The sequence below is a fragment of the Macrobrachium rosenbergii genome, chromosome 7 (assembly GCF_040412425.1).
Source record: "Macrobrachium rosenbergii isolate ZJJX-2024 chromosome 7, ASM4041242v1, whole genome shotgun sequence".
Taxonomy (NCBI): domain Eukaryota; kingdom Metazoa; phylum Arthropoda; class Malacostraca; order Decapoda; family Palaemonidae; genus Macrobrachium; species Macrobrachium rosenbergii.
Window position 1 is genome coordinate 68,270,905 of NC_089747.1, and position 12,014 is coordinate 68,282,918.

The following is a 12,014-nucleotide window of genomic DNA, read 5'->3' on the forward strand; positions in this document are numbered from 1 at the left end:
TTATGTTATAATTATATGTTATGTTATTCCGAGTCTGTTTTTTTAATATGTTTCTTTTATTATATAGCTTTGAAAATGGGACTGAACATCTTGAAACGTCAGCAGCTAAATAAAGCACCCAGAAAGGAATAAAGAAGTGTCCTTCTCCTCACTAAATTGCTGTTTGCTGGATTGATAGAACCCACCCTCAACTTCGCTATATATATATATATATATATATATATATATATATATATATATATATATATATATATATATATATATATATATATATATATATATATATATATATATATATACATATTTTCATGATGTTGCCTTGTAATACGTATATCCTCCTATAATTTTGACATATTTACTTTTTCATGTGTTATGTGTAATGATAATGATTGTTGAAGTGTCATATTTAGTTTGGCATCACATCTCAAAAGAACTAATGATTAAGTAACTTAATAGCGTAATTTAGAATTGATAATACAGTTTCAATAGTTGCAAAGTTTAGAAAGAATAATATCTTTCTTGGTAAAAGCGTAGTATATGAACACGTGTGTGTGTCCAGCAAAGACTTGTTTCATTTCAATTGTCATCAGTTGAGATAAGAGAGAGCGCTTTGTTTTGGGTCGTCATGACAGGTTTGGATAACAAATACCGATTCGTCCCATACGAGCTCAAGACAAGTGATTTCATGTTGTTACATGCGTTGTTCGAGTCACGTACTCCACTTTGAGAGAAAAAAATATGTGTCTTGATCAATTACGCCATTTTTTGTAAGATTGCATTCAAAACGTTTTGCTGGGATGATGTCACATTCCTTCTAGAAGTTTCTCCATGGTATCTTGCACCCAAAATGCTTTAATGACATCACCTCCCTGCTTCTAGAACCTTTGTATCTCACTGCCAAAATGCTTTAATGACATCATGTAATTTTTTTACGTGTTAATGGAATTCTAAAATTTGTTTCATTCTGATTTCTGAGACCAGTTGATTTGGTTCCCTCTCTCTCTCTCGTTATTAGAAAGAGATTACTTTTAACGTAGTGTTTTGTGGTCACGTATTAGCATTAACTTTTGAGATCTGAGTTTAGTAAAATTATTTAGTTTGTAACGGCGCCTGGTAAAAAAATATGTTTTGTGGTAAGCAGCTGCAGCAAGTGATTTACAGAGGTTTTCACAAGTTTGTGTAAGGTAACGTGAATTTTACTTATTAATACCATGGTATGATAAGTTAGGAAATTTTGACCAAGTGAAATCATTATTGATAAATCTTATGTGTAGTTTTGTGTGTTTTTCTATTTACAGTCTCTTTATATTTTACAGTTTTTATGTTTGTGATGTAACATTTATTTGCGTAGTATTTTAAATATTTCTTGGTAATTTAACATTGCATAATTGATTTAATACTTCATTTATTAAGATTTTCTTTTTAAATCTTGAGTAATTCTAGATAGTTTAAATTTTGCTATATTAATTTAAATTCCTGATAAAGTTTTTGTGAATTAGTTTTGTTTTATAATTTAATTCAAGAATTAATTAAGTGTTGTGATATTTTCAAGTAATAATAAATTTTTCAGATTGTGAATTCTAATTATAAACTTTGAATTTAAAAATAAATTTTTGTATTTAACATTTTTAGAAAAAGTGTTTCATTTACTGATCACCAGTGAATAGGATTGATCGTGTGTGCATAAGGCAAAGTGATAAACATGTTTTGTTCTTTTAGTTTTGCTAAAGTGAATTAAGACCAGGGTAACAGTTAGAGTTTTTTTGATGGAGTGATGCCCTTTTACTCTAGAATGTTTCTAGTTTAATTTTTGATACCTCACACATATTCTGATAAACTTAGTGTGATTTTTCAAGTATTAAGTTTTTTCTTAAGAGATCACTGTTACCTTTAGAGTACTCAGTCGTAATAATTAATGTTATGAGAGTTCAGGTATCTGGCTGAAGTGAGGTATATTTTGAAATTTGAGATTAGTTGTGTAATAACCAGGTGCTTGATACTCACCGTGACAAATATATATATATATATATATATATATATATATATATATATATATATATATACATATATATATATATATATATATATATATATATATATATATATATATATATATATATATATATATATTATATATATATATATATATATATATATATATATATATACATATATATATATATACATATATATATATATATACATATATATATATATATATATATATATATATATATATATATATATATATATATATATATATATATATATATATATATATATATATATATATATATATATATATATATATATATATATATATATATATATATATATATATATATATATATATATATATATATATATATATATATATATATATATATATATGTATAATTGAAAAAACTTCAAAATTATTAATTTGAATAGTTCAGTATTTATACATTTTGGCATACAGAAGTGTCGCTAATTGCCCCTTTGCTTTTAAATAGTAACTACTTTACAGTAGTTATATCTGCCTGCCGCTAATGTCTTTGTGAAGTTTTTCACACAGTTAAGCAGTCTTCAGCATAACCTCATACAGGAGTGACGAGGGCAGCTCTCTTTTCCTCTCTCGTTATTTAAGTGGATTTAAGGATTTATACACTCACGCTGGATTTATGACTCCGTCCTGGATTACTACCGTATTTAGTGCTGGATTAATTACTGTGGATTTTTCCTCTAACATGGACATAATTACACACTAATTCATCGAGGATGGGATCCGGACGCTGCTTAGCGATGATCGTCTATTGAATGATTTTTCCACACTCGCCAGAACTGTTATCGCAACAGGGTAAGCATAAGGGGCTTTAATGCTTGTTCTTGCTTCACATATTCTATATGCCAGTGTTTTGAAAATAATTTCAAGTATTTTAATTTATTAAATTCTTGCTAGATTGAACCTATGATTTCAATGCAGTCTATAATTTTATTTCTTAGGTATTTGACTACTCGTTGAATTTGCTATTTGTTTTACTGATAATTTGAGAGCTTTTGTGATTTAGTGTTGATTTAAGCTTCGTGATTAGTTAATTGCTGTTTTCGGTGATTCGTTGATTTCAAGATTTTATTGATTTATATGAAAATTGTAGATTTTAGTCATGCGATTGCAGTAATTGATATTTTTGATTCGTGTTGATTTTTTGTTGGTTTATTTTAGTTACTTTTTGTTAGTGTTGTATCTTTTGTTCTGATTTTCCCGTGGTTGATTCTCCTTTACTTTGTATTTTTTAGCGGATGAGTGAAAGGAAGAAGGTTAAGCCCTCGCAGTTGTGAACCTTAATCTCTCGTACAAAAGTGCATTTCTTCGTCCTCGCTTGACATTCTTAATCATTCGAGGACTCGTTTACGTCATTCCACCACCAGCTGCTACAGTGAAATTTTTCTCATTTTAAATTATATGTATTCATAAATGTCTAACCATTTAAATTTAAATTTATTAAATATTTAAAATGCATTTTTTCCATCTCTACCTTTTCACTTAAAAATGCAAAGTTTAATGATATGATCCTGGTCATTTCATATTGATTTTATATTTACATATTTAAACTCCCCCTTTTTCCGCTTGGTCCTTCGAACTTTTGGATTAATATTTTTAAGCACTGGTGTGGAATGTTGGTCGTGTCAAGTTGGGCGGTGTCCGGGTCCCCCTCCTCTCGCGTTATACGTGTTAGTTTTTTTTTTGAAAGTTGATTTATGTGTGGTGTGTTGTCTATTAGTTAAAGATGGCGGAATCGGAAAAGCGTGAACGTACTACTATACGCCATAAGGTTAGTGTATTGTATACTAAATTGTGTAATGCTGTTGATTCTTTGGATAAAGCTGAATTGCAAACAGAGTTGAGTTTTCTGAGTAAGTACAGTCAAAGATTGCAGAGCTTAGATGATTTGATTTTGAATAAAGTTAGACTGGACTCCTTAGTTCCGCAGGAGGATTTGGATAGGCAGGATTCTGAATGTGAGGAATATTATCGTAAAATTAAATTACTGTCAAACAAAATGCAATCTAGACTTGATAATCTCTCCTTACAGATTGATAATAATACTCCTTGCAGAACTAGAATTGATTTGCCCAAGTTGAATTTGCCCCAGTATTTTGCAGATTCTAAGGAAGATAAATTTACATGCAAGCGATTCTTTGAAGTTTTTGAACACTTGACTGCTCCGTATAATTTAAATGAAGTCGAGAGGTATAATTTACTTGAGCAGCAATGTCATGGTAGAGCAAAGGCTATGATTAGTTCCATAAATGTGTCCCAGCAAACTTTTGGTCAGGCTAAACAAATTTTGATCGCAGCATTTGCTGATGAAATGCCTCGGAAGTTTGTCCTCATTAAAGAGTTAACTGACTTGAGGTTTGTTTGGGGTAAGGATGATCCATATATTTTTATGCTCATATTAAGAAGCTGATTGATGCAGTGAAAGACAATGCTATTGATTTGGACACTGTTATGCTTTATTTTGTGTGGTCTTCACTGCCTACTAAATTTCAAGATATCATAGTTGCGATCACAAATAAGTCTCATCCTACTTTAGATGATGTCACTGGTAAATTTTTGGAAGCTTGCAGCATATATAACGCTCAATTAAACACTAATAAAGGAAGTCCATGTAAGACCGTAGTATTGGCTACTAGTTTGAATACTAGTTTAACAAGGAGTACATGTATGCTTTGTAATGCTAAAGATCACAAAATTGCCAGTTGTACAAAGTACTTGGAAGTATCTGATAAAATAAAGCGATTGAAAGAATTGCACAAGTGCTTTAAATGCTTAAAAGCAGGTCATAATAGTAATGGGTGCAGATTTCAGACATCAGGTGTATGCTTCAAATGCAGAAAGGGTAAACACTGGAGTTTTTTTGTGTAGCTCAAAGCCAACAGATTCTAGTAATAGTAAACAAACTACCACAAAGGTGGTTAATGTTGTCGAGAGTGTTAATGAAATTCCATCAACTGTTACAGCATCCAGTCATTTGGATATTGTTGATTCTTTATTACCATTACTAACAGTGACAACTGAACATGATCGCGTAAAAGTGGATACAGTTTTGGATTCAGGTAGCCAGAATTCCTTTATTGAGGAAAGTTTAGCAGATTTCTTGAACTTAAAGATACATTTGATTATCAAGGGGATTAATACTAATCAAAAGATTTGTACCAGGTCAGTGAGTTTTCCTTTTAAGATTGGTGATGTAAGTTATGAAATTACTTGCATTTGTATTCCTAAGATTAAAATTCAGATGAAAGCTCCTCATATGTCTAAATTAATAGAACTGCTAAGGCAGAGTGGTAAAGAGGTTGCTTATGATAAATTTAATGGTGTAAACAGAATTCATGACATTGATGATGTAAAGCTACTGATAGGTGCAAAGGATTGGCATTGTGTGATGAGCATGGAGAGTGGAGTACTAGGTCAAAAAAACAGACTGACTTCTTTTTACAGAGTTGATGATAAACTAATATTGATTGGTTCTATTTCTGACTGGATAACGAATCTTTCCGATGCAGTAGATACATCTTTGATGTCTGATAGGAAGATTTCTGAAGAAATAGAATCTACTACTTCATGCATTGGCACTATGGAGATTGATTCTGATGGATTTGACTATGAAGTGCCAACACTTGATGGAATATGTAATTTTGAAAGCATGCCAGATATAGCAGAGGTTGCGGATTATTCTCAGTTGGGTCATAATTGTAAGATATTCATAAATATGGAAGAAGAAAACTCTATTGAATGTGTTACTAATGAAACTGAGCAAGAAGTGACGGATTTTATTTTATGCAGCATTTCCAGAGATTCTGAAGGATGTTATGTTGTACCAATTCCTTGGTTGACTAGATATAAAGACCTTCTTGGATCAAATGAGAGACTTGCTTTCAAGGTTCTGTGCAGTCTGAAGAAGAAATACATGAACAGTAATGTTCTAAAGCGAGTTGATGAAGTTTTCCAGTCACAAATTGATTTGTGAATCATTGAGAAAGTTGAAGATTTTTGAAGTATATAAAGGAAATTTCCAAAATATTTCTTCATTAGCCACAGTCCTGTAATTAAAGAAGAAAGAGATACTACGAAAGTAAGAGTTATTTACATGGCGAATCTTGCAGAAAAGAGACCTGATGGTAGTAAAGGCATTAGTCTGAATCAATGTATTCACCCAGGTTACAACAAGAATTTTAAAATAAGTGATGCATTGACCATGATGAGGTTTGACAAGTTTGTACTTGGATTTGATATTTCAAAAGCCTTTCACAGATTGGCCATTGATGATGAGAATTCCTCAAAATTTCTCTTTTATTGGTTTAAGGATGTTGAATCCAGAGATTTTACACCAGTTGTGTATCGCTCAAAGCGAGTAATATTTGGGATGTCTGTTTCTCCATATCTGTTGCAGTGCAGTCTTTATAATATGCTAATATTGGAGACAGATGGTGATGCTGAAGAAATTCAAGAATTGAAAAAAAGAATCTACCAAGGCAGTTATGTTGATAATTTTATGATTGGCTGCGCAGATGAAGATGAAGTTGAAATGGTTCATAGGGAAGCCAGTACAATATTTGAGCAGCATAAATTTCCATTGCAGCAGTATGTTACTAATTATTCTCAATTTCAGTATGAGATTGACTGTAAAGTTGGCACAGAGACTCCACAAGAGGTTAAAATTCTTGGCATGTGCTGGGACAGATATAATGATGTACTAAAGGCCAAATGTGTAAAATTAAATGTTGAAGCTGATACTCCTAGGCAGATTTTGAGTTCAGTAATGAGTATATTTGATTTGAATAATGCTAACTTGCCTGTTTTAAACAGATGTAAGATTTTCCTCAGGCAATTACAGTCGGATTATGTAGATAAATGGGATACTACTCTTCATGGTGCTCAGCTAAATGAATGGAGAAACATAGCTTCACAATTCAATAATGGTGAAAGGCTAGAGATACCAAGATATATGGGTAGCAGAAAGTCTACTTTTGATATAATTGTAATGAGTGATGCGAGTAAAAACTTTATTGGATGTGTTATTTACTTGCAGAGAGAGATTCAAAGTTGGTATCCTTCGTATCTGCCCATATTAAGATTCTGAATAAAAATCTGCAAGGGCGAACTATGCCTGTACTCGAACTCACTGCAGTAGAGTGTGCATTGCAAAGGGCTTTTGAGCTGTATAAAATGCTCACTTCTTGTATTGTGCCTATTGCAGTTAATGACATAATGTTTTTTTCAGATTCTACGATTGCCTTGAGTTGGCTAGCTGATTATGAGAACTTGAGAACAAAGCTTCAAAGAGAAGTGTATATGTGAATAATAAAATCACAAATATTGTCGACCTCTGTAAGTCTATACACTCGGTGAAGTTAGCTCACGTAGGATCAAATGAAAATGCTGCAGATTTCACTACTAGATTAGTATCTTTCTCAAAGTTGAGAAACTCTTGTTACTTGACCGGACCCGAGATGTTACAGGAAGATTTAAGTTTACTGGAATGGCTTGTAATTCCTAATCCAGGCATGATTAATGATGTGGATATACCCAAGCTGGTTGTAAATAAGGCAAATGTTGAAGATATGTCAGTTGGTACAGTTGTTGATATAACTAAGTAGTCTTCACTTGACAAAGCGGTTAAAGTACTAATGAAAGCTAAGCTTTTCATAAACAATATAAGATTAAGAATAAATTCTAAGAGCCAGCAGTCAATTGCCTTATTAGATGCAAGCTACCAAAAATGCAGTAATGATTTGCTAAAGCTTGATCAACAGAAATGCTTTCCAGATTTACATGATTTTTTCACTTCAAAACGGAAAGCAAAAAGTCTATTCCTGAGCTAGTTAGTAGAATGAATGTATTTTGTGACTCTGATGGTATTCTTAGAGTAAAATGTAAGATGGGAAAGATGTCTAAAGGTATGATGTCGAGAACTCCAATACTCATTAGTAATAATAGTGATTTCGGTAGAATACTGATATTGGACACTCACTTGAAGTTTAATCACTCAGGTACTTACTATGTGCTACATAAATTGAAACCGGCATTTTTTCTGCTTAAGGGATTTTCAACAGTTAAGAAGGTTGTGAATGAATGTTACCACTGTAAACGTTTTAATAATAGACCAGTTAAAGTTAATGCTAATGACTATAGAGAATGGAATGTGAATCCCATAAAGAGGTTTTTCTGTATGTTTCATTGATTACTTTGGGCCATATTTCACAAGGTATGGAAGTGACAAAGTTAAAACCTATGGGGTAATCTTTAAATGTATTTGGTCTAACATGATTAATGTTGAAATAGTGACTTCAGCTGATTCAAAAGGATTTTTATTGGCTTTTCAAAATCATGTTTACAGCTATGGTTTGCCTAACAAAGTATTTTCAGATTCTGGCTCAAATCTTGGTGGTGCATTCACATGGATTGAGGAATGTCTGAAGGCAAGTGAGGTGCAGGAATTCTTCAATCAGAGGGATGTCGATGTCACTGAATTTTCACAGTATCCTCGTGGTTCTCTGAATCGTGGTATTGGAGGTATCATAGAGTCCGGAGTTGGTCTGGTAAGAAAGTTAATACAGGGAGCAATCCATAATAATATTCTAGATTTTCTAGAATTTTCTCATGTAATTAAACAATGCATATGTTACGCTAATAAGAAACCCATTTCTGAACTTGGCGCATTAAGGGAACAGAATGTGAATGATGATTTTCAGGTGCTGTCACCAGAGTTTTTGAAGTTTGGATATGATACACAGGTTATGGAATGTATATATCACGAAGGTCAACTTGATAATTATGACTCTTCTGATTTGGGTAAGGACTTTCAGCGTTTAATTCATATTAAAGAGAAATTGCGTAATAGTTATCACAATGAATTTTTATTTGGATTGCAAGATCAGGCAACTAAATACAGAGATAAATATTACCTAGAGAGCACGTTAAAATCTCAAAGGTGGCATAGTTTTGATAAAGGACTCAATGTTAACGCTCCCAATTACCCTTTAGCTAGAGTTCTTGATGTTATTTATAATTCTCTTGGTGAGGCTGTTCAAGTACAATTGGTCAAGGGTAATAAAAGTGTTGTCTTTAGGGATATATCGTCTGTTATTCTCTTGGTTAAAGGTGATGGGTTAAGTGATTCTCATATTGATCAGTCAGATTTAAATCTTGTACCTCAGAGTGATTCTAATGTTTCTAATGACAATATTGCAAGAATTCAACGGGGGGCTTCTTTGATTTGTTCTGAGAAGAATAAGCAGCTAGCTCAATCTGGTCTTGTATAGAAATTTAAATTTAAATCCGCGGGGGCCAGATTGAAAAAACTTCAAATTATTAATTTGAATAGTTCAGTATTTATACATTTTGGCATACAGACGTGTCGCTAATTGCCCCTTTGCTTTTAAATAGTAACTACTTTACAGTAGTTATATCTGCCTGCCGCTAATGTCTTTGTGAAGTTTTTCACACAGTTAAGCAGTCTTCAGCATAACCTCATACAGGAGTGACGAGGAGCAGCTCTCTTTCCCTCTCTCGTTATTTAAGTGGATTTAAGGATTTATACACTCACGCTGGATTTATGACTCCGTCCTGGATTACTACCGTATTTAGTGCTGGATTAATTACTGTGGATTTTTCCTCTAACATGGACATAATTACACACTAATTCATCGAGGATGGGATCCGGACGCTGCCTAGCGATGATCGTCTATTGAATGATTTTTTCCACACTCGCCAGAACTGTTATCGCAACAGGGTAAGCATAAGGGGCTTTAATGCTTGTTCTTGCTTCACATATTCTATATGCCAGTGTTTTGAAAATAATTTCAAGTATTTTAATTTATTAAATTCTTGCTAGATTGAACCTATGATTTCAATGCAGTCTATAATTTTATTTCTTAGGTATTTGACTACTCGTTGAATTTGCTATTTGTTTTACTGATAATTTGAGAGCTTTTGTGATTTAGTGTTGATTTAAGCTTCGTGATTAGTTAATTGCTGTTTTCGGTGATTCGTTGATTTCAAGATTTTATTGATTTATATGAAAATTGTAGATTTTAGTCATGCGATTGCAGTAATTGATATTTTGATTCGTGTTGATTTTTTGTTGGTTTATTTTAGTTACTTTTTGTTAGTGTTGTATCTTTTGTTCTGATTTTTCCCGTGGTTGATTCTCCTTTACTTTGTATTTTTTAGCGGATGAGTGAAAGGAAGAAGGTTAAGCCCTCGCAGTTGTGAACCTTAATCTCTCGTACAAAAGTGCATTTCTTCGTCCTCGCTTGACATTCTTAATCATTCGAGGACTCGTTTACGTCATTCCACCACCAGCTGCTACAGTGAAATTTTTCTCATTTTAAATTATATGTATTCATAAATGTCTAACCATTTAAATTTAAATTTATTAAATATTTAAAATGCATTTTTCCATCTCTACCTTTTCACTTAAAAATGCAAAGTTTAATATGATCCTGGTCATTTCATATTGATTTTATATTTACATATTTAAACCCCCCCTTTTCCGCTATTATATATATATATATATATATATATATATATATATATATATATATATATATATATATATATATATATATATATATATATATATATGCATGTATGTATGTATGTATGTATGTATGTATGTATGTATATATATATATATATATATATATATATATATATATATATATATATATATATATATATATATATATATATATATATATATATATATATATATATAAAGTCATACTTTTGTACGAGAAATAAGCGAGTGAATCTTTTAATGTGCTTATCTATAGTGGGTGTTTGGAGTCGAATCAGCTTAAGCAATGAATATGCCTATTGCCGGTCGTTCTAGAATTATCGAATGAAATTCACGTTCATTCTTAAAGCTTTATGAAACCTGCGGTTGAATGCCCCAGTAAACTAAGTGCCTTAACTTGTGTTTACCAGTGGCTTAAAAAGAGAAAGTTTACTCTTCACTTAGGCACATTTCTTCCTTCAAGTTCATGCCTTAACACAAAGTGTGTTTGTGTGTGGCTGTGTGTGCGTGTGCTCGTGAGTGTGGATATATAGCCGAAGAAGAGCGTGATTTTGAGAGTCTTTTTTTAATTGCACATTTGTGCATTTATTTTGAGATAATTTTTAGCCGATTTTCGAAAATTATAAAACATAGGATTTACAGTAGTGAGGAAGCTCTAAGGTTGAAAGCTTTCTAGAAAATGTGCTTTTATTAACAATTATTTTAAGAATTTATGACTTTCCTTTAAGAAGAATAATTTAGGTAAGAGTTACGAAATGCTTCCGTTTGTAACTTGGCTTTATGGTTCTGGTTCAAATTTTAACTTGTATTCAGCTCTCATATGTATGTATGTATGTATGTATGTATGTATGTATGTATGTATGTATGTATGTATGTATGTATGTATGTATGTATGTATGTATATATATATATATATATATATATATATATATATATATATATATATATATATATATATATATATATATATATATAGATAGATAGATAGATAGATAGATAGATAGATATTCACACCAAAATGAAGGTGGAGACGTCATCTTGGACAGGGAGTTGCTACATCTTCCCAAGCATCCATGCCACCAAACGCTCAATTTAAAGCTGAGAAATAAAAACAGTGCATTGCTAACCACTGCCTGACGAGGAAGGGCAAAAGGAATATTGGCCTTTCCCTTAAGCAGTTAATTGCACTCTGTATATCTCTCCAACATTCTCTTGACACCGTGACTTTGCAGAGCCCTTTGTTTCCAAACATGAGGTTTTGAGGAGATTAAGTATGGCCGGAGGCGGAATAGAGCCGGCAATGCAGATTAAGAGAAAAAGCATCTGGCACTGGTTCATTAATGATGTGCATGAATAGGGAAACAACAGCAACCCCATCTACCTGTGGATGGCCTCCTAACCCCTGACAGAAGTCATATAAGGACCTCACCGAAAGAACACGATTGA

The 12,014-nt window shown here is 32.1% G+C and overlaps 1 protein-coding gene across 1 annotated transcript; it reads left to right on the forward strand.

The window, feature by feature from the left end:
- The first annotated feature begins 6,134 nt into the window (after positions 1-6,134).
- Positions 6,135-7,345, forward strand: LOC136840471 (uncharacterized). Its single transcript, XM_067107143.1, has 2 exons — positions 6,135-7,041; positions 7,269-7,345. Exons 1-2 carry the CDS (start codon positions 6,135-6,137, stop codon positions 7,343-7,345), a joined length of 984 nt encoding a protein of 327 aa, XP_066963244.1.
- The last annotated feature ends 4,669 nt before the right edge of the window (positions 7,346-12,014 follow it).